Here is a 23,967-nt window from a genome sequence, read left to right on the forward strand (position 1 = left end):
CAAGGAGGGAATGATGATCACGCATGTTTCTGGCTTGTGCCCACAGGCCTTTTTTATACACCAATGAAAACATAGAGGCACCCCACGACTTTTTTCAGTAAAATAAATCCTTGCATAGAAATTTCTAAAGCTCAAGAAAGGCTAATAAGATATTCGGAGTTTCATTAACTTACTCACAACTTATTTTCTGAGGCTGCGTTTTTCACATTTTCGGTTTAAAGAAAAACCTCCTTGCGCTGGAACGTTCGACTGAACCTCTGATCATAGCAACGGTTTCGTATGTGACGAAAGAGCCACAAGTTCAACTTTCGAGACGAGCCACCGAGAACCTCTAAGACATCCAAACAGCCGAGTAAACAGTTTTTAGAGCATGCGGGAGACTCTTCTGACGCTAGTTTGGAAACAATTGATGTCTTTGATGCCTCGGTGCATTTGTACATTTGTCTGCGGTTAATACTGTGAAGTAAAATGCCAGCAGGCCTAAGACTAGAGGCGCAAGTGTTACAGTTATGGTCCAATCCAGATATTGTCATAATATAAAGGATCGCTATAAAATGATAATTAATTGTTTACCTTGGCATTCTGTTTTCCGCAAGTTTTGATCGCAAGTCTTTAGAAATTTTATTCGGCGACGAACCAATCAGTGATGCCTACGTTACCTTAAGTTATCCATTTTTCTTTCTTTTATCATCTTCTTAAGCTTTGTTAGCCTTGTAATAATAACTTACTAAATGAATAGTTCTTCCTCGAAAGTTCCCTGCATGCACGATTCGAGAGAAAAAAAAAACCTAGCTGCTATAATAAGCTAAGGTATGTGGGCTTTGATGATTTCGTCCTGACTAATATTCTTTCTCACATCTCTAGTTTCCTTTAAAGGTACAATAAGTCATAATTATTCAATGATCAAAAGATAAAAGAAATATTGAAAAGACTAAAACATTTACTGGCACAATGTGTAAATCTCACAGACCTTTTTCCGGTTGCACCCAACTTCCTGTCAATTCCGACAGTTCCTCCCCTCCCCTTCTCCGGCCGAAATGACGCAAGCGCAGTCTGATCGGAAGTGATACATAAAACAAACATGGCGGCTGGGTGAAACATCCACAGTTTATCTTCGGTTTCTTTTCACGAAATGGGCTCTAGATTGAGGTATGATGCTAATATTATAGCGTTTTGGGAGTAAGTCGAGATAGTAATACATCTTTCGTTCATCCTAGGCCATCTCCAGAAAAGATTTTTGAGTGTTTCTTAGAAGTCACTGCTCCTATCCCAACCGGTGGAGGTACGATTGTCTTACTTTATCGTTTGATTGTGCAGAAAGTTGTCCGATTCTCACGAATAAACTATTTAACGCTGGAAACCCTTGGTATAATATTTCTTCTGAGACTTCAAGTTGTGATTCGCAATGGAAGTTATTATTCCTTAAAAGTACTAGTTTCATGCATATGTTAAAATATTTAGCTCACGTGTAATAGCTGAGAAATGGGCAACTACGTTGAAATCAGCATACTTTGAGCCTCAAACATTTCGCTTAGTTTGGAACCACGTAATTATCTCTACGTTTAGAGCTGATATCGTCGTGACATGATCAGTTTTATTAATTTTTTAGCGTCCTTTTTTAGTGTTTTTGTTCGTAAGCGTATGATGAATGAAAATTAAGCTTACTTAATCTAATTTCCTCTTATGCATAAATTTTCGAATAAAACTAATGTGCGCAAATAACAGGTTATTTCAAGTTAAAATCTAGATTGTTTATGATATGATGTTTCCCCTCTTAACAATTTAGTATTATATGTTTACATTGCCCTGGACCAGTTGTTGAACTTCCATTGTTTAAACCGACTATAAAATATTTCATTTCCGTACACTGCTTGTATGGCTTTGTTTGCGTTTAGTGTAATTCATTCTTGTGATTCGTACCTGTAGAATTAAATGTTTTGGTAATATCTTGCAGGTGTATTGAGTGCACCTGTATTTTCAAGATTACATGTTCATCAGTGCTAGCATAATTGTATAAAAGTGCCGGCTAATGCCAGTACAATGTGCATGCAGTTAAATTACTGAACCACAGTATTCCCTTTTTCTGTCCACATCTACATTATTATTAATTTATTTGGCAAAGGTTGCCTTTATGCCATGATGAGGGCTGGATCCTCTTCCCTGAGAGAGAAAAATAATTAATTACATGATTGAAAAAGAATCAAAATTAATGCAATACATGAATGCAAGTCAGAGAAGAATTATTGATATATAGCACATTGTATATGTTGTGGTTCAATAAATTTTATCCTTGGTTTACATTTTATTTCTCTTTGTTTTAAACTCATTATCATACATTACGATACCCCAAAGTAAAGGGAAATAAAATTATGTAAGCCTCCAGTGTACTATTTATATACAGGAAACCATCCACAAAATGATTTCAACAGAAAATTTTGATATGTTTAATTATACTTAAACTGTACTTGAGTTTGTTGAAATAAAGAAAATGTAGCTTGAAAATTGTGACATCAATGTGGGTAAGTTGTCACTTAATAAACTCAGTTGAATCACCATTAACTAACCGTCCTTCCTTGGGGGTGGTGGGGGGTACCTGCAAGACCATGCAGTCAAGTAGCTCATCATAAAAAGGACAATTTTTAGAACAGACACTTCACTGCCTTGTCTGGGGGGCTATGTATGTCACTAGTCTGATTTTTAAAACCTCTTGTTTCGTGTATTGAGCAGCCGGGGAGCCATGTCATTGTAGTAGTTTGCTGTTGCATTTATCTGTTGTTTTGTGGATAATTTCAGCAGGAAGCCATGTCGCTCTCAGTTTTTTGCTATTAATTGCGCTTTTCTTTGTTGCGGTTGCTGTTTCAACCCATCTTGTTTTGCTTGTCACCATTTCTGCTGTCCTATATAGGATTTACCCTAACATTGGACCTCCTTAATGGAGGTTCGACTGCAGTATGAAACAGTATACATGATTTGATGTTTAAAGTCCATAAATTTAAAATAAAAAAGGGTTTTTGTAAATTAGGACTTACGCTATATCCTGGCTTGTGTTTCATTTGTGTGTGTGATTGTATTTTTTGGTTATATGATTTAGGAAGTATCCCTTTTCTTCCAGGTCCAGAGATCAAGTTCATTCATCCCACAGATTTTGATGAAAAAGTAGGTACAGTATACATGTATAATGCATATGCATGAGCGTATAAGTTAAAATGTGTTTTGAGTTTAGTTTTGAGTACCAGAGTACCTTATAGCACAGTCAGTTAGTGCGCTGACTTATTAACATAGAGTATTTGACCTTCTTGAGGGTCTAGAATTTCATGACTTAGTGACATAGCTGTCTCAATCTCGGGCTTTTTCATGGCTTTTTCCCCTTTACACTCTTCTGTTGGGCATTTTCCTAAGCTTTATAGGTTTCTGTGAGACAGGTGCAGTATTTCTAGTATGATTAAGCTCTGATTGTATGTGGTATATTTTACTTTTGTTCTGTCATGTTGTTGTGACTTATGGTAAGGTTATTCTCTGAATTTTGTTCTTGTAGGAAGCATTGAAGGCAATTCCTCAGTTCTGTTATCCATGTGTCACAAACTCGTAAGTAAACCTATCTTTTACTGCATGTTTGTAACCATGTATGTAGTTGGTCTGTTTATTTGTCATGACTTGACCCAACCACAAATACAAATGCAGTATCCAATACCAAGTGGCTGAGTGATACATGCACTGGACTTCAAAACTCTGCTGTGATCACCGCCTGGATTATTCTATTTTTTTTGCATCCTGCATGAGCTATTAGGAAAAAAGAATGGTCTAAATTCTGAAAGAAGTTGGGATTATTTTTTTCTTACAGGGAAGCCGTCCAGCATTACACATTTGTGCTTACTGACATTGAAGGGAAATACAGATTTGGCTTTTGTCGTTATTCCCCTGATGTTAAGACCTGCCTTTGCATTTTGAGGTAATTAGCTATCATCATAGGGGTCGCTGGAAAGGTGCCAAATCTTTCTTGCTCTTATTTTCAATTTATTTATAAATTGAGGCAAGTAAATTGGTTTTATAAAGCACATCGCCAAAACAAAATCCCCAATTGTCTTTTTTCAGCTATTTGCCATGGTTTAAGATTTTCTATGAGCTTTTAAACAGGATATCAGACTTAAAGAGGGCCAAAGAGGTGAGTAATGTTGTGTTTAAGTGATAAACTACCATATGCTGTTTAACAAATCAACAGGTCAGTTTTTAATCCTGATAATACACGACTGGGAGTTTTTTGAAAAGCTTCAAAATCACTGATATAGATCAAGTCATTGTTGCACTAATTTGGGGTTATTTTGGTCCAAAAAATTGGATGTAAAGTTTAATAGCAGTGTCCTTATCAGATTCACTCATTAAGCATTAATTTGTTGTTGTTGTTTTGTTTCTTTATGAATTATGAGCATTTGAATTTCCATTAAAAGATTTACAATGTTACCAGTAAGACCAGGTGTGTGGGTTGTGTTATAAGAATTAATCTGTAAGCAAAGTATTATTTCATAGTAGCAGCCGACATTTATTTAGGACCTCTACAGTCAACCACAGTGCTCAGGGTTTGCACTGGCCCGTAGAGCAGTGGGTTGTGGGTTTAATCCACGAGGATGGACCAATACTCAGTATCAAGTTACTCTTAAAATATTTGAGGAAGTCAAGTGGCAGTTCTTCTTTTACCGACTTTGCCCTTCTAGTACTTATGACAGGACCTTTGCTCTGTGATACCTTGTCGTCAATACTTAATTTCACGTACTTAATTTTGCAATTTTGGCAAAACAGTATTTTGCAAGGTTTTATTTTCACTATTTCAACAGGCAATTTAATAATTATGACAAAGGGCATTAAATTTCAATTTTTAAGCTTTCTCAATGTCATTTTATTTTTCAAAAGAGTCTAAACCTCTTAAAATATAAACTGGGACAAGCAATGTTGTGAATTCTTTGTGAGTTGATGTTTATTTTCACAGCTGAAGGAAAAAAAATTGGAGCTTGCCTAAAAAATCAGTTAGCAATTTGACATACAGGTGTATTTGACAATACACTGTGTACATGTATCCTGTATGTGTTGTTGCTATTATACATGATAATTATATTTTTCAGTGATTTGAATAGTATAGAATTATTCTATATTACATGGTTATTAAATTTCACAAGGTTTTATTTTGGTGGCTCTTAAATTTCACAATTTTTTTACAATCACAAAAAAATTGAAATTAAAGACCCGTGAAATTAAGTACCAACAAGGTACGCATAACTTGATTGTTTTGTTGGTGTTCTTCTAGTAGTATTCTTTGTATTAATTGCATGATTTCACAGTTCCATCCCTTCTAATTAGTTTGAAAGCCAAAAGTTGTGGTTTACTTCTCTGGCTGTTTTAAAGTAACCTATATGTGTGTGTGTGTGGTTTTTTTTGCAGGATAATGAATTTCTTCCTTTGCTGAATTATCTTTTAACTCAATCTCCTCCAAAACCTGGCAGTCCTTTAACAGTGAAAGTCAGTGAAGAAAGTAAGGTGAGTCACAGTGAAATGCAGTGTACACCAAAGTACAAATTATTAAGTAGTTAATATGTACGTGAAGAAAATTTTTACAATATATTTAATGTTACATTTTTGTATATATTTTTTTGTTACATATTTTTTACTGCCTAAACATGGCAGGATTAGCTCAGTTGGTAGAGTGCTTGACTGCAGAGCGGGAGGTTGCAGGTTCGATTCCTAGGACCGGACCAACACTCAGGGTCTTAAAAAAACTGAGAAATGAAGGTACTTCCTTTGCCCTGCAAACAGCTAGACCTTCACATGGCTTGAATGACCTCGTAAAAAAGTGGTCTCATCTCCAATAGGGGGCAGAAAAGGTTACTACTGTGGATCCCTAATAAGTCCTTTCTTACCAAATCCATTGACACTTAAATAAAGTGCATGAAGTGCATTTAATATGTGAAACCCTTGATATTCTCATACTGTCTGCTAAGAGGTGGTCATTAAAAAATAATATTTATGGTTGTGCGGTCCTGCACCCGCGCACCATCAGAAGCTCTGTTTTAAAATGATGTTAACACTATAGCATATCCCATACATTTACAGCATGATATCTCTATATTTAACAAACAATGGGAACAATATTGTCAAGGTAGTGTTATAACAGTGTGTACTAATTGTCTGAAATGTTTTGTTTTTTTGTGTAGGAGTTTTCATTTGTTGTACCAGATGTATCAAAATTACCAAGTATACCAGAAGATGTAAGTACTAGTTACAATCTATTCATTAAACCTGTACTGTATGTATTTAATGTTCATCATGCAGTTTTAGAGTCACAAAATTAAAGGTTGTAGCTTTATATTAACCTATTTGCCCTTGGAAATTTTGCAGAAAAATGCCATTTAAGATTGTCAAGCCATTTCTGTTCACTATCCGGCCAAATGAACCAAATCCTCTCACAATGCTTTTTTATAAGTCAGGCCTTTTGTTCTTGATAATAAATACCAGCATGCATGGCGTGCACATGCATTCACTATGATTATAAGGCTTCATCAATTGAGGAAAGTTTCTGCAAAAATCTGAGGATCGTAAATTTATGTGAAAGGAAGTATTATATGGGAGGAGGCATGTGGTGTGACCTGGCTGAGCAGTTAACACCTCCAATTCGGGATCTGGAGGTCTGGGATTCAAGCCTCGTCTGTCGCATTGTTTCCCTAGACATGGACCTTTACTCCACTTTGTCTGTCGATTCACCCAGGTGTATAAATCATAGTTCCCGGTGATATACTGCTGGGGGGTAACCATGCATTGGAGTAGCATCCCGTCCAGGTGGGAGTAGGAATACTCCTAGGCAGATGCTTTATGCTAAGGACACTGGGATAAGCTCGGGCCATTTAGGCCTTTGGCTCATGTGCGCCTTTGTACCTTTACCTATGGTCAATTCTTGGGGATTTTGCAATCAGTTGTAATGGTCATAGACTTTGTTATTACAACATCACAAGTGGTACATGGGACAAGGATCTGCACATGGGTTATGAATGTTTTAGCTGTGATGGGGTTAATAGATTTGTGTATACATTGTACAGCAGTGTTCATAACCTTAAAAAATAATGTCAGGCAGGAGTAATATGTAATGTTATAAAAAATATATATATTTAATGATAATAAGGGCTACCCAATTATTTGCATTTTTTGGTGTAAAGGGTCAAGTTTCCACTGTTTATTTTGTTTAAATAAGTAAAGTCAAGTATTAATGATACCACCAGTTTTACCCACCTTGACAAAAGAAAATTCTTTTCCATTTATCAGAGAAATCTCACTGATTACTACGCTGCCGTGGACCCAACAAATATGATCTTAATTTTTGCCAGGTAATGGATGATTGAATAGATATATATATGTTGCACTTAATTTTTTATCTCAGGTAATTGTTATTATTTTTTTGGTTCCCCGCAACTTAGCCTACATTACCGTACCCAAAAACAAAAGAAAAACAAAAATTACCTGATATTAACTACGACTATATTTACATTATGTGTAATGTTGCTATGCAAGCAATACTTTACGCCAGTTCACTTTATTAATGGAGCAATAGTCTAGCAGAGTCCTTAAATAATTGTTATTAGCTATTATGTAGCTGTCATTATTTTTTTCTGTAACTTTAAACTTGCTGTATAATGTATAAGCACTGTAGCTGTATAGCCAGTGACACAGAGTTAAATTAAAACATTACAATGGTTATGATGAGCAAGTTGCAACTTGTATTGTTGACAATAGTGAGAGTCAATATCTTTTCACTTTCATTAATGTTTAGCATGCTGAATGAACTAGCTTAACCTTGAACTGTGTGGGGTCACTGGTTTTTGGTGCACATGTAGGTACAGGTTATTGAAGTGTGTAAGAATGTTACCCGGTATTCACTTTAAAAGAGAACTTTATTGATAATCACCTTGAATGTTTTGATTGTTTTTTTTTTTTCTCTTTTAAGTATGTTCTTTGAGAGGAGAATAATAGTTACATCCAAGAAGCTAAATTTGGTTAGTTTAAAAGACTTCAGTAGTCTCTGCATTTTTGTTTTCTAAACATTTTGTAATAGAAAGCATTTTCTCTTGCATTTTAAGGATGACAAATCCAAACTTTAAAGATGATTTTACTTTGGAAAGATTAAAATGAAGAAAACTTTGTTTGAATTACACAGGCTCACTTCTATATGAGGCTTAGTATTGCAAGCATTGAACCCTCATACTGACACCTTTTGTTTAATATTGATGGATAGCCCTAGAGTTAGACACCTACACCTAGTTCTGGTCACAATGGCATTAATTTTGTCTTTAGAGATAAGTAACAGCAATTCAGTAGTCCTGTCCCACTCCCGGCCATCTTAAAATTAATGATCCTGTACAGTTGTTGTTGTAATTGTAATTGTTGTTTTTTTGTCTCATCTCAGTATATTTTTTATTTTATTTTAATTCCATGGAGAGAATAAGGCCACTCCTACTGCATGGGATAGCCACTGTCCAGCATGCTCACTGAAAATCTTTGATGATTTTTGTTTCAGTTGACAGCATGTACTTATGGAGCAGCTTCTCTGCTGTACCCTATGCATTGGTAAGTTTTTAATCTCACACCACTGTTTTCTTTTCTTCCTTTTTTTTTTCCTGGGCAGGAATTTGCGCTTTATCATCACATTCTGTAAAGTTATGTAGATAAATAATGACTCAGCAATTTATTTCAGTGTTTGTCATTTTGATAACCAATGGCACAAATTGCAGGCCCTAGTTGTTCAAACTTTGGGTAGTGCTATCCATTGGATAAATGACTATCCAGCTGATAAGTATTGGGGACAGAGATTCATCCAGTGGAGAACATTATCCTCCTTTTGAACAACTGGGACCAGTGATTCCACTGAACTTTCCGTATGTATAAGGTAAATTCCTTGCATCCCATACATGTATGTGTCCTTGAGAGTAATCTTATGTTTCTTTTTTTCATAGGCAGCACATGTTTGTTCCTATTGTGCCACCGCATCTGTTAGACTACTGTTGGTAGGTTTATCAACTTCTATGTTACAGCCTTGCTTATGCACGCTAGAGTATGTTATTGCTGGATTTTTTGGCATTTGAAACAATATGTTATTAAATCCTTTGTTGGTGTATAAAAACGGATGTGCAACTTTTTGTCACATCAATATAAAATACTCAAACATAAAAATCAAGGAAACGAACTAAAACACTAGCCACCACCAAATATTAGCATCTATACCCTCTTGGCCTTGGAAGGGAATTTACACATGACTCAGGCTGAAATGTTGTACATGTAGCAATGCTTGTTTTAATGCACTGGCCGTCTTAGGAAGAATTATATAAAAAATTTAAGCAAATATATAGGAGATAATATGCAAGCAGAGCTCTTGCTCTTCTAGATAACCCTTGTTACTTGCAAGTTATCCTTGTGCAAGGCTGAACAGGTATTAACAAGTCTATTATCACCTTGTATCTTTTCTTTCAGTGCACCAATGCCTTTCCTAGTAGGAGTGCATTCATCATTAATGCCGGTGGGTACACTACACGTATCTTGTCCTGAACTGAGCTGGAATGCAGTTTTTTTTTTCACTTTCACATTTTTCCAAATACTTCAATTCATCATCATTGGTCGACTGAAGAGCAATCAACTGTATGTCTTCTCATCCAGTTGGCTCAGCTTGGTCTTAGTGCGCACAATGTCTTCCTCTGAGACTGAATGCTTATTGGAGTCGATCTATTCCTGGTCTTGAAATCATGTTTCCATTCTTTCTTTTTCAGAAAGTGCGTCAAATGCCTTTGGATGAAGTTGTAATTGTTGATGCTGATACAAATGTGGTGGAGAGTCCATTTGATGATGTCTCGCAGCTGCCAGCTGATGCTGTAAGTCACTTTTTAATTCACCAAGTGTATTCCTGTTTTTGGTAACTTTGAATTTTGGGACGAAAAAAATTTTTCGGCCTTATTTTCGCCCCAGGTTTAGCTCAAAACTTAAGCTCAAAATTGCTCAGAGCAGGGTTAGTCACCTGGGCCGAGTTGTTCAAAGCTGGGTTAAAATAACCCAGGGTTAGTGCGAGATTTGAATTCAGATTTGAAAGCTTAAAAAGCATTTCAGTTTTAATTTTTCTTGTCTACAAGTTGATGATTGGAAGCTCTAAAAATAACAGAGAAAATTACCCGAGAAAATGCTTTTAGACGCAGAAAAAGAAACCTGTGTTAAATTTAACCGCGAGTTAAGCGCTAATCGACCTTCGAACAACTGGGCCCAGAACTCAAATACGGTGACATTTATTTCGATTCGTACAAATTGCGATCTGTTGTTGCGCTTATCCCTTGTATGCGCCATGCTTTTAATGGTAATCAGTACACATCTGTACCTCAGTCTCTTGCTATTTAACGTTGATGTCATTTTCTTTAAATGGCTCTGCGAATATTTTTAACTGACCTACGTTGCATTATAACAGTTTGATCATTATTGTGCGTCAGTTGATCACATGTACGCACTGCGCTATATCTGTTTTGCTAAGCTTGAGATAGCAGAAAATGCCAGAGCACAAATTATTATTCAACACTATGACCGATCTCTTCAATATTTACTAGATTGTTGGCTAAATGGACATGAAATTCAGTGATTGTTAAGTACGCTGATTCAATTGCAGGAAATAAGTCTACGAATTTTGATTTAATCTCTGTTTGTGAAGCAGCTTTACTAATAATATTATGACTCACCATTGTGTCTTACCCTGATGCATATCTGTTTTTCGAAATCGCACAAATCTACCTACTTCCAGCGGTTTGGAGAAAGTACACGGGGCGTTTGTTTAAATGATGAGTGATAAAAACTTCCTAGAAACATTCAAGAAGTAGGAAATGTCGGTGAAAAAACTCCCGTTTTCAGTTCCGCATGAATTGTGCCTTCAATGTAGGAATTACAAGATATCTCAAACTTCTTATCGATGTTTGTAAAACTTCGCATAGCAGGAAATAAACTCCCATATGTAGCGCACAAATTCCTAGGGAAAATGAGAACAAGGGGTAAAATTCGATTCAGATCTAAATCAAGTGTGACGTTAAATTTAATTTAGAGTCCCATGGTTAGAAGTTATGATTTGTGAATGTTTTTTTTTTTTTTTTTTTCTTCATTTCAGGTTTCTACCCTTAAGAGCACTCTCAAGAAACCTGTTTATCCAATTGATGATAATATTTCCAGGGCTTTTTTATGTGCCATGGTCTCGCTAATAGGTGGATATAGAGATGCTTTGAAGCTTAAGCCTGTAAGTTGGTGATTTATATACTCATGTTTATTACTGTTTTCGTTGAGTACTAAAAATCTATAGACCTGACCGTAAGAGTCGAGATATTTTTAGATATTCAGAAGTTCCCGGTAAATGAAGCAAATGTGTAGATATTTAGACGGTGGGAGGCTATTGAGCTATGATTTGAGTTTCTCTTTAACGCTTTTTGAAATAGTTTTTAAACACCCTGTTCCCAGTGCTTTTCCTGAATTTTTTCTCCGCGTGAGAACGAGCGAGCCGCGAAACCGAGACGTGATGCGGCAAAAAACGCGGAGGATAAGGCGGAGAATAATTTTAAGAGAAACCTTTGGGATATGCAAGCACTGATCTAATTCAACGGATTTTCGTTTGAAGCATGTATCCAAAATGGTGGAAGCTAAGAGCTGGTACCACCCTGAATCGACAGAATCTTTTTCTTCTACTTTTTGTGGTATCTTTCAGTAATTCTTCAGTACTGGATGGTGTGAAAAAAAGGCATTCCCACGTAGTTATTTCCCCTAACCGTTTCAAGTTGTTTTTCTTCTTTTTTTAACCAATGAAAACATAATATGACATAAAGAGGGTTTTTCATCAATTGTTTATTATTTTTTTTCGATACTTTGGTCAGGCCTAATACTATGAGGAAGCGAGCCGGATGGTTCATGTGTTGTTTCACCGGTTAAAAACTTAACAATTTTAAGTCTGTTTTAACAGTAAATCTATTTGTTTTTGATTTCGTCTTCTCTGTGTTTTACTTTTCGTAACTTTGTGACTTGTAGTTCACTGTTTTGTTGCAGATGCACTTTTTAAAATACTTGACTTTTCTTTTTAAATGATAATTTCAGGGTGAGAAGATTTTCTTCGACAGAGATGTGTAAGTGATCTGTTATAATTATCCTATAATGAGTTATATTATATCTCTGCTGTTTTAAAGTTGTTATCTGGCCAAGTTTGCTTATTTTACTGGACGATCTAGGCTAGGTGCAAACATTTCAATTTTGAATGAAAAAATTTGATAATGGTGCATAAAGGGCTGTCACAGTTTATGACAGGAATACTCTTTATTTGTTTGCATGGCTTATGACGGTTTCACTGTTGCGTCGCAGATTTGTGCAGTCAAGGTCAAATAGTATGAGACATTTATTGGAGTTCATTCTTCAGTTACAGCTCTTTGAACAGGTACATTTTGTTTTGTTGCATTTTCTGTTTATGAGTCGTTGTCATAATTCTTTAGCACTCTTCAATCTTTGATGAATTTTTTACCAAAATATTGTTTGTAATAATGACATACGAACATATGAACCCACAATTGACCTGCTCCCAACGCCAGTGGCTTCATAGCTCAGTTGGTAGAGCATCGCACCGGTAATCGCGAGGTCACCGGTTCAAACCCCGTTGAGGTCCTGAATTTTTCTTTTTTTTTTCAGGCTTCTTTACGCAATTGCATTAATTGCGTTCACTGCGATGATCATTTCTTCATTTTCATTTTAATGACAATACTGTTAATGTTCGGTTTGTGTGTTAATACTAACGTTTGTCACCTTTGATGTTGTCTAGTTTATTGCGGAGAGGTTGGATATGTTAAATGCTGGACGGGGTTTCAACGATGCCTTTGAAGAACAGATCGGTTTACAGGCGGAAAGTAAGTGACGACTTGAAACAAAATTTTAAACTTGTGCACGCTTATTATGCAGATTGGTTGCTTTTGAAAGAAAGTGTGAAATTAATTAACGGGAAAAACACTATTTATCGAATAATGATTGATCGATCGGTTGATTTGATTAATAATTGATTAGTCGATTGATCTTTTCCTTACACTTATTTCATCTTGCAGATAGAGGCAGTTGGAAAACTCAATATCAACTTTGGATGAAAGAAACAATGGTATTAAGATTAATATCTTAAAAATAACCTCCTAGTTACCAGTTCTGCCAGTTTTTTTCCCGTTAATTGTTCCCTAGAAGTCAATCTTGTCGTAAAGCCTTTGTGCCTCTTCAATCGTTTCTACTTCGTAATTTGGTGATTGCACCATCCATAACACCGAACTATAATGATTGATTAAATAACTTGAAAGTTGGAAGAGTTGTTGTTAGTAGTGTTGTTTTAGGCGTGACATGATTTAGCTTGCGTTTATCAGTGCCTTCAAGACTTAAAAGATATAACCATTCGATTTTAATTCTTTACAAATTATTTCATTACCTCCGGTTGTTGTTTGATTTACAGAAATCTGGGGGAGCGTTCCTTGATAAGGTATGTTTCAACCAATGTCTTCTTTTCAGCTCTCTTTTTTTAGTTTTGATTTAAATCCCTTATCAAACTTGGAACTAGTGGAAGCTTATCACGTTGGAGAAGGAGAGAAAAAGAGTCCAAGACGTCTCTCTAAGACAGACCTTGCGATATGTTCTCCTGATAGAAAGTCAAAGCCGGAATAGCACTAAGCGCGCTATGACAGGCGGGATGAAGTCTAGATTTCCGTTAACAGAGAGTTGCCTTTTATGCAAAACTTTCACCAGGGCAGATAAATGTTGGGCGGTGAAACGAGCGCTCCGCTCTTCATTTAATGTGTGATGCGGAGTAGGACTGGCACGAGCGCTCTTTCCGCGCTTCCGGTGCGCTTGAAGGCTGGCGAAAATTTCCTTTTTGCAAACCGGAAATCCTATTTTCTTTCTGTAATTTCAGGCTACAATGTTAAATAGATAATTTCGTTTCATAACAATATCAATAAACAGTTTCATTTGTTTGTGTCTGTATGCCTATAAGTCAAACTTGTTGGTCGTATAATGCCAAAATTTGAGTTTAATTTGAAAGTGTTGAATACCTCCTCCTTCCACTAAATATCACCTAGTCGTCTTTCGCCGTTTCGTTTGCAAAAGCTTAACACTTCTTAACCTCAATTTTTACATATGTTAAAGGGGGATAAATTTTATACAACATAACAAAAAATTAGATTGATATATTTTGATATAGTGCCGTTGTACTGCTTCAAACTTTGCTTCTCGGGTGCAAGGCGCCATGGCGATTCGCGAAATGCGTCGCAAATCTGGCAACCGCTTGTAAACAGCATTTATTGAGGTTAGTTGTAACGTTTTTTCTCCGTTTTTCTCTCTAAAACAAAACAAGGTAAACAGTAAAAACTGAGGGGAAACTAATTTTGGAGTTTCGAAGAAACAGAAAGACGTATGAGATGTTTTTTTCAAAATTAAAAAGTAGGATGATGGAGATTGAAATTAGCATAATTTCACCTTGCACGAGCTGCACGCATTTATAAAAATATATGAAACACGATCTGCTGTCTTTTAGTTTTGCCGTGGATGACATAGATGAGATTATGCTCGGACGCGCTCGTTTCACCGCCCAACCTTTATCCGTCCTGACTCTCACCAATCCCAGTCGCGCCCAGTTGTAGCTTACAAGAAAGTTAATGTAGCACCGCTTGTTTGTTATAAGCTTCTGGCTTGTTTATTCTGCGGTAACCTGTTCTGATGGTGCTTTCTAGATGCACTAACATATATAAAGTCGAACTTCCCGTAAGCGACCACCCAAACTGTAAAGACATCTGCTTTATGGAAGATAAGTTGCCTGTATTGCATACAATTTCTAAGTTACGCCATGTGTAGTTCCATGTTGTCACTAAAGTTCTCCGTATCATGATTCAAAGTAGCACAGTGCACACTGCGAACATAGAGATCAGGGAATTCGTCAAGTTAAAAACAACAGAAAATCATTAAGCTTTCAGGCCCAAAAAGTGTTCGCGGTCGCTTACTACGAGAGGTTGTCGTTTACTAGAGGTTCCAACTGTAAGGCTTTGAGTGGGAAAGTTTTGGTGGTTTGGATTGGCGGTCGCTTATGGGAAGTGGTCGCTTAGGAGAGGTTCTCGCACACGGAGGGTCGACTGTACCAAGAAACAGAAAACAAAACAAAATTGAATTAAGCGTGATATAAAACCTCAATATATGATAACTCAAACAACAGCAGTGTAGATCAGTTAAAGGGGACTCTTGCCAATCTTCGAAATGTAAGATGGCGGCCATGCACCACCATCTTTGCTGCAAAATTAAGAGGAATAACATCACAGAGATTCGTTTCCAGAATATCATTACTAATGATCAATGCTGTTGTTAGACGGAGGAAAAAATGAAGAAGCGGTACAAGGAAGCCAAGCACAACTGGAAACACGTGAAAAGTGGAATAAAATCTCAGCTAGCTGACGTCAAAGGTGGATTAGTAGACAAACTTAAAGGAAAGGTAACCATCCCGAAATGATCGAAGATTTTATTTACTTCTCCTTATATTCAATTGAAATTGTTCGTAGAAAGAAAATATATAAATGCTGAAACGTTCAAAATTGTATTATAGAGAATTATTCTTCAACACCAAAAGCAATTTCTTGAAAGTTCGCGGAGAACCCAGAACCCATCCGGCCCCTTCGAATTCCCCTTCCTAATCTCTGCATAACTTGAAAGAAATTGTTAGTGTTATAGAGTATTATTGTCCACAATATAATCTCCCAACAGCTAAATCTTCATTCTGTCGTTCAAAATTGTGTTTACAAGGTCAAATAGCTATACAGTTATTATTGCTTACTGGAAATACGCGAGTTTATTCTCCTCTGAAGTAATCATGTTAGTATTATTTTACTATTATATTATTTAAGGCGGAAATGTTTTTTAACAATTGTATGTCTGTGTTTCTGCGTGTGTTTGTTTGTTTGTTGGTTTTTTTTTAGGAAGATGACGATTCTGGCGGGGAGCAAAAAAGAGCCCATACAAACCCGGAGGCAGTCAAACCTTTCTCAGTTCGCAAACTTTCTCCATTTAACAAACGAAGAACTATTTCGCCTGGCGAGGTACTAGTGATTTCCTGCATGAGATTGATTAACTTTCGTGCAACAAAAGAAGCATTATTTTCACTACTTGAAATGTGAGAACGAAATTCCGATAATTTTAACACTATTTGGAAATTTCAGCTATCTGAACTGAGGTGTTAAGACAATCTGAGAAGACATGATACACCCATAGCAGTACATTTTGAAACGCCTTAATTTTCTACCTTTATCGTCGTCATCATCATGTCTCATCGTGCCAATAGGCGCATAAGGCCTCAATTTTCTACCTTAGTTTCCTTTCATGGTTTACTTTATACAAGTCCACGCTAAAGTGATACTCTGAATGTCCTGTGAAGTGAGCCAGGAAGGAAATCCGAGCGGTAAAGAAGTTGAAAAGTTGCCGCGGCTTTTGAAATTGTTGAGTCTGAATTGTTTAAAGGGGTTTTAAGGTTTAAACTTAACGTTACACAACGAACGCTATTCAACTTCCTTTTGTAACAACATGAGACGTAGGCTCGATTTCCACAGCTCTGTCCGGTGTCTGTCTGTTCCTCCCAAGAGAGAGAGAGAAAAAGAGAGTAGTGCGGGCTCGTTTTTCAGAAAAGCAGCTGGTAATCGAACTTATATATATCTTCATATATACAAGGTGTCCCCTTGGCACCAGACTGATATCAAACGGTTCAGAAAACTCAAGTTTTATAGGAAATACACCGAATAAGACGTACACTGTCAGTATCCAGTGTTACGGGAAAAAACTTCACCATTACTTCGTTTTCTTTTAGTTTGAAAGAGTCAAAATCGAACCAGGCTCAAAAGTTGCTCCGCCCAGGCCCCCTCCTCCCCGGCCATTTCCATACGCATCAGACAGGCGCCCTCGAACGTCAGCCTTATCGAAAGCGGAAGGCAGGTCCTCTCCAAAGATGATTACAAGACGTAGTGTTCCCAATCTCGTGGCAAATGTGGCAGTTGGCGAACTTATCTCGTTAGACGACTCTACAAACTCTTCAGATGTTAATGCAGACAGTGTTCTGTGTGCAACGGACCCTAAGGTACATCACCAACCATCCATTATTCATAAACTGTCGTTAAACCTTTCCATATTATACACCTAAATAATACGGACACCTCTCACTCTATGATGGACAGACAGTTCTTGTCGTCCCAAAGACACCAAAAGCCTGAAACCAATACAGACAGACAGACGCTCATGTAATACGGACAATTTTCTTTCTCCCTTTTGTATCCGTATTAAAGGTTTGACTGTAACTGGGCCTGAAAAACGGACTAAAGTGCGCGAGGACGGGGACTTCTTCACATACAGATTAGCGTTTCGTTGATAAAATTGGATAGAAAACATTCGTCGTATTCCAAAAATGTTTGTTGTGCCACTCATTGAAATGACAAGGGCGTTATTCAGAGACAGGCAATAGGTAACTTATTACATAAATCCTACAGCGATAAGTTATCGTAACCCGTTAAATGAGAAGCATCCTATTTGTTTTATTATTATTATTATTATTATTATTATTATTATTATTATTATTATTATTATTATTATTATGTCGCAGTATGAAACTTTGGAATGCTGTCCACATTATGAGTAGTATAGGGCGCATAGCGTAACCTATACCACTTGAGGAGCTATACTTAGAAGTAAAAAAAGGTCGATACGAAACCTAATACGATCCTAAAATACATAGTGATATGAATCTCTCTACTTAAAAAGCCAATTTAGAATATTATTAAATTCTGATACTCTGTAAAACCTTCGCTATCTCTACTAAAAGCTTATTTATAATAATATCAAACTCTAATGTTCTAAAAAATCTAAGTAAAAACATCAGCAAGCTTGTGTTTCTAGATTTCTAGAGAAAAAACAAAACCTAAAAACTGAAGTCCTTAGCGCCCTAACTAAGTATTTATCTTAAATGTTCTGGCAATGTTTAAAGTGTTTGAGATGACCGACTTCTGCATCCGCTCAAGTACGCTCCGTGCTCTCGCTCCAATTAGCTTCCTCACCGACTTCTGTAGGTGTTTAGAGTAACCACCCAGTACGTCAATTATTATGTTGTATTGTTCAACCCTGTAACCATTGTATCTCTGGTTCAGCTCCCACATCATGGGCCCATACTTGAGTGTCTTTTCCTCATCTTTCTTAGCTGTACTCTCAATCAATGGGCAGCTCATTTCAATTGTGCAGACTTCTTTCCTCTCGTAGCTGACGAGTCGCGCGTCGATCCGATTTGCTCTAACTTAGTTGTGCTCTGCATAGATGGGAATATCCCAAAACGCCTCACTCGTGGTGTTCTGGTAGGCTGGTTTTGGCATCACCGGTGAGTACCATGGTGGAATCTCTTCTATTAACCCATGCTCTCGCAGGAGCTCAAAAAACAGAATCTTCAAAGCTGCATTATGCCTGTATAGGTACTTGGTTTGTGCCAGGGAGGAACATCCAGCCAATACATGTGCAACGCTCTCAGCTACCTTCCCACATAACCTGCATAGAACTTCGCCGTCGGTGGAGGTTTGCGTCTTCTCCTTTGTGTAGAGCTTCGTAGGTAACAACTGCTCATACAATTCATACATGCCCGCGATGGTAATGTAGGGCATGTAGCCCAACCTTTTAACCATGCAAAGCAGCTGGTTATGTTTAGGCTCTCATCTTCCCATCTGATACGGAATAACTTTCCTTGCCACTTTTTGTCTTTAGCGATCTCCAAAAACTGCTTCTCTTGAGATTGCTTCAACAGATTCCCAGCTCTTGCTGCAGTCACCACCTTTCCTTCTGTTGTAATACACACGGGATTTAGGGTATCAAGCTGAAGTGTGATGTTGAGTTCTTCAGCGAACTTAGCTGCTTCCTTTACGAGCGACTGGTGGCCTGATGCCATGTCGTGTTCTTCAAATTCTCTAACTGCTTCCACAGTCTGGTCCGGGTTCTGATACAATTTCAGTAGCGATTTGATTTTAGTGATCTTGTACTCGTGTTCGACTGATCCGAGGCCTCTACCCCCTTCCTCCCTCGGTAGATATAACAAAGAAGTCAGGCTAGCTGGGTGCTTGCCACCGTTCGCAACTATAATCTTCCGAGCTGCTCTGTCCACATCTCTTAACTCTGATAGAGGCCAATGCTGTGTCCACATTAAGTACCGCAGAACCGGGAGTGCATACTGATTAGTTGCCTGCACACGGTTACAATCAGACAGGGGTCTGGACCATATAATAGATATCCTGCGTAGATAATCTTTAGCCGCACAAGCTAGGGCCAGCCGTTCATCCTGTCGAGCGTTCTCTAGCACGCCCAGGAATTCGTAGTGATTTCCTTCCCCAAGAGCCGTGATGGTAGTTGTCTCGTCCATCCTCATACCAGACTCGTCTAGCATTTGGGCTCCCCTCTTCACGTGTACCACTGAGCACTTTTTCTGATTCCAGTGGAGGCCGATCCGGTGTCCTGCATCGCTCCTCTAGTCTCTTTCAGCACTCGGTTCAGCTTGCTCTCGGAGGCAGCAAAAACCTTGACGTCGACGATATACAGGAGATCGGTGACTTTGACTCCTATAGGCTTGGATAACCGGTATCCCTCTGTTGCCCGCAGGTGCCACGCTACAGGGTTCAGGCACAGTGTAAACAGTCTAGGACACAAAGCGTCCCCCTGGGGTAGTTCCTTCATGAACCCTATTTGTCTAGAAGTCTCTCGCCCTTGCCTTGTTGTAGCTACTACTTCAGTATTCCAGCTCGCACACAACTTGCGTATAACCTCACCCAGCCAGACGGGAAGCCTGTGTACGTCAGTCATTGCGCATAACCAATCATGATGGACGGAGTCGCAGGCTTTGCGCACGTCAATCCATGCCATACTTAAGTTCCTTTTGCCTCTGTGACAATCCAGCATTACTGCTCTATCTATTAGCAAGTTATCCATCGTACCGCAACACCCTGATTTCGCTCCTCTTTGCTGGCCTTCCATCAGGCCATAATGTTCAAGGTGTTGGTCCATGGGTGCCAGGAGGCAAGATTTAAACCACTTATACATGTTATTCAGACAAGTAATAGGTCTTTGATTTTCACTGAGGAACTCGCCTTCTTTCGGAATGAGGGAGGTTTTCCCTTCAGAAAACCACTCGGGGTAATCTTCGTCGCTCTTAGAAACTTCTTTGAAGCTCTCGACCACACCCTCGTGCAGGGTGCTAGCACGTTTCCACCAAAAGTTAGTGATTTTATCAGGCCCTGGCGCACTCCAGTTGCGCTTCTTGGACAGGACTTTGACCGCTTCCGCTACTTCGAGAGCCAATTGGTCGCCTGTCGGTGGCGGTACTTTCTCGTGGATCGCGAGCTTTACTTCCTGCGTTCTTATTCCCAGTCCCTCTCTCTTCCCACAGCTTTCTCCAAAACCCGCTCGCTTCTTCAATGTTTTCAAACATTCGCAAATCATCTCGAGCACGTTTTCCAGGATCTTTATATCTTGGCCGCTCGTTCTCTGGGTCCCTCTTCAACATCTCACTCAAATTCGCAAACACTCTTCCAGGGACCGTGTTAAACTGTTGGTTAATCACACGCGAGACCTCTTGTTTCTTTTTCCTGTCAAACCCACGTTTTAACTTTCGGAGCTCCGACTTTTTTTTCTCCATGTAGCTAATCAAACGTGCCACAGAGATGGTTTTGCATTCTTTTTGGAGGTGAGACCTATTTTTCCTTCCTTTTTTCGTGATCTTTCTATTTCCTTTCAACCTTTCGATTTCCGCTCTCGCGATTGACAGTTGTTTTCTGATCTTCGCCGCCTCCTGGTCGTAAATTTTTTTAAGCTTTTCCTTTATGTCCTGCGGTTTGTCTCTCTTTATTGGCCCTTGTTTTTTCCATCCTTTCATCAACAAAAACGCGCAAACCACCGAGTAAAGAGCGCAATTAGCTAACCACAGAAAACCAAACGGGTTCTGCGTTGGTGTTACCTCGTAGCGCTCCATTAATAACTTAATCGCTTGGTTGATTTCTTCCAAGTCTTTTGTTGATGGTGTTTCTTTTTTCCTGGTGTCAATGTCACGTTGTGAATAGTCTCCAGGGTGGGTGCTAATTGTTTCCATTATCCTGTTTGCTGGCTCTAAAATGCTACACCTTTCTTGATCACCGTTGTTAAGCTGTTGTTCTTGGGTCAAGGTGGTATGCAAATCCGGATCTGAGAAAAGATCACCATTGTTACCCTGTTGATTTTGGGTCAGGGTTGTATGCAAATTCGGTTCTTCTTGATCAGCATTTTTTGCTATTTGGCGTCCGTTGTTTAAGGCCCCCTCTGCGTTATCTCCACCTCTCTTCGCTTTTATTCCGTTAGTGATAGTACTAATAAGGCTGCCTAGGGATTTTTCAAGTCGAGCGGCTTGGTCTCGTAAATTCTGCTTTGTAAACCCCATATCTTCGTGCCCCATTTGATCCCATAGTTCTTTCATAAGTTCCATATACCCCTTTCGTCTTCCATTATCCTTAACTGGCGGATTCTCCGATTTTGCGAGTAATAGCGCTTGCCGCTTGCACTCCAACAGGTCGCTGTTCATTTGTTCCGACCATCTTATCCCTCCTGCTCTCGCATTCCTCCCGTTTAGCGATTGCTCTTCAAAATCCGCCATAGTTTCGGTTTAGCGTACTTCACTTTCAACTTCTAATAGTAGAAATCCGCCCTCAGTCGTTTCCTTGTTAGATAAACAAGATGCAAAGTACTCAGAAGAACTTAAGAATATGCCTAGACGCTTCGAGCTTGGTTTGCTTTCGTTTGGGCAAGGCTATGAAATAGAGTTATGGAGCTACCTCAAAGCACAACCTCCCTACTTGCCGCCATGATTAAATAATAATAATAATAATAATTATTATTATTATTATTATTATTATTATTTATTTATTTACACTTCAAAGTTGATCACCTTTTCACTTTATTAACCTTTGTTGCTTTGTTTAACAGTCAAATGAACCTGATGTAGATCTCAAACAAGTTGATCGAACTGCAACAAGCGATGATTCAAGCGAAGTGTTCACCCCTTCTGGAACTATAAACAACCAGGAACCTGACTTTACTTTACGGCGATCAGGTTCCGACAGGCGAACATCAGAAGGAAGCGAGGTATCTCTAGAAAGGAGCAAATCTTCACCATCCAGACCTAAACCGCCTGTTCCTAAGAGACCAGCTTCTGTTAAAAAGAAATCTCTTGGTTCAGTGGACGCGTTATTAGAAACAGGTTCACCAAAGGATGACACCATATCCCCGCTAAGGCCAGTTTCGTTGTCTTTATTACGGGACACAGTGGTCTCACTGCCACCTGACGCTCAAGAATTTTTGTTTACTGAATCCGAGATAAACTCGTTTAATCTCAGTGCGGGTGATGCTAAAACGAATTTGAATTCTGCGATAATTACAAAGGAGTCTGAACTTCTGGAAAGATCCGTTACTTCTCAAAATCATCTTGGCGCAGTGGATTTATCCAGACCTGAAATAAGAAGAGATAGCGGTCCATACGACAATTTCCCGAGGATAATTCCGGCTCAGGAGTCTTCAGATAACCTAGAGATAATCCGGGAGGAAAAAGCAACCGATAAACAAAGCCAAGTGTGTAACGCACAGCAAAGCTGGGTTAGCTTTGATTAGTGATTATTCTTTTAGTATTATTAGGGAGCTTAAGCAACGACGACAGCGACGGCAACGAAAAGGGCGAAAAAAACGCAATAGGTTTTATTGGCAAAACATCAAAATTTGCACGTGCATCACGCTTTTTGTGTACATTTCTTAGCCGTCGTTGCACGACCACAATGGAAGGGTTTGTTCGATTGACCTTATTCCGTGACGGGAATACCTGGAGGAAAAATCCGGAATAAGTGGGAAGCAAATTGCTTGGAATAAAACGAAATAATCACTCCATTTTTCTCGCGTCGCTGTCGGCTTCACAACAACAAAGAATGTATTCCCAAAATAAGATTAATCGAAAGCATCAGTTTTTCGTAACAAGCTAACATGAAAATATTCATTAATTATTTTCAATCCCTCTGTTGATAAGTAAATTATAAACAGTTTTGTTTCCTCCGTCATTCAATGTATGGTGATCCAGATTCCGGAATCCGAGAAGTTTTTGCTTGTAGAATCCAGACCTCAAGGGATCCGTAATGCCGCTCAAGATTGGAATTCTGACTCGAAGTTACTCTTACAAGGAAATCCGGAATGCATAGCTTGAATCCATAATCCAAGACTGTCTCGGATTACCTCATTATATGGGGCAAAATGAACGAACCTGTGGTCCAAGAATACGTTCCCATCGTGAACACTGTTAAAACTAAGACAAAAACAAAATAATAAATAATTGTACAGGCGTCAACGCTCGTAAGCTATTAAACCACGACGAGTTTACTAATTTTATAACTACCGAGCGTTGTTTTTGAATGAATAGTAAACTTGGTCAAATCCTGTTGACTGTACGAGTTAATTATGATGTATAATTTTAAATACATTAAGAATTGCAATTTTATTGAACATTTGTTTATTAAAACCGTTTTATGACGATGTACAAGAGCTTGTGTTCTATAGTTTTAAACTTTTTGAAAAGTACCTCTCAGTCTGAGGAGGGGTGGGCGGGGCTGTTTGCTGCCACGTTGGTATTATTGCGGAAAGATAAGGCAGCTTTTTTTTCAGATTAAAATAAACTTTGTATCTTAATATTATCTAAGATTTTTTAAGTATATGTCGACTTTGTACCTATTAGTATAAATCGAATGGGGCGGTAAGTCGTCAGACACAAGTTTCTATTACAATATCAATACAGGTTCTAAAAGGCCAGTAATTTTACATTGCAAGAGAGCTTTTAACACATCTAACATCTCGTGGCAT

The 23,967-nt window shown here is 38.3% G+C and overlaps 1 protein-coding gene and 1 pseudogene across 3 annotated transcripts; one reads left to right on the top strand and one right to left on the bottom strand.

Moving 5' to 3' along the window:
* The first annotated feature begins 1,056 nt into the window (after nucleotides 1-1,056).
* Nucleotides 1,057-23,650, top strand: LOC140938678 (DENN domain-containing protein 1A-like). Of its 3 annotated transcripts, XM_073388175.1 has the most exons (24): nucleotides 1,057-1,149; nucleotides 1,218-1,282; nucleotides 3,113-3,156; nucleotides 3,536-3,585; nucleotides 3,842-3,949; nucleotides 4,093-4,162; nucleotides 5,431-5,526; nucleotides 6,201-6,254; nucleotides 7,303-7,364; nucleotides 7,982-8,030; nucleotides 8,552-8,601; nucleotides 8,988-9,038; nucleotides 9,502-9,547; nucleotides 9,795-9,896; nucleotides 11,162-11,287; nucleotides 12,133-12,161; nucleotides 12,394-12,466; nucleotides 12,845-12,929; nucleotides 13,122-13,171; nucleotides 13,511-13,537; nucleotides 15,410-15,532; nucleotides 16,014-16,133; nucleotides 16,895-17,161; nucleotides 22,057-23,650. In XM_073388175.1, the coding sequence occupies exons 1-24, from the start codon at nucleotides 1,133-1,135 to the stop codon at nucleotides 22,735-22,737; spliced, it is 2,445 nt and encodes an 814-aa protein (XP_073244276.1). In that variant the 5' UTR covers nucleotides 1,057-1,132; the 3' UTR covers nucleotides 22,738-23,650. The 3 variants fall into 3 exon arrangements, with proteins under 3 accessions (XP_073244276.1, XP_073244277.1, XP_073244278.1); XM_073388176.1 differs by lacking the exon at nucleotides 13,511-13,537; XM_073388177.1 differs by lacking the exon at nucleotides 3,536-3,585 and having other exon boundaries at nucleotides 1,109-1,149.
* On the bottom strand, nucleotides 17,670-18,701 carry LOC140938679 (uncharacterized; annotated as a pseudogene).
* Nucleotides 23,651-23,967: the final 317 nt, after the last annotated feature.

Source organism: Porites lutea, chromosome 5 (genome assembly GCF_958299795.1).
Source record: "Porites lutea chromosome 5, jaPorLute2.1, whole genome shotgun sequence".
In the NCBI taxonomy this organism is placed as follows: domain Eukaryota; kingdom Metazoa; phylum Cnidaria; class Anthozoa; order Scleractinia; family Poritidae; genus Porites; species Porites lutea.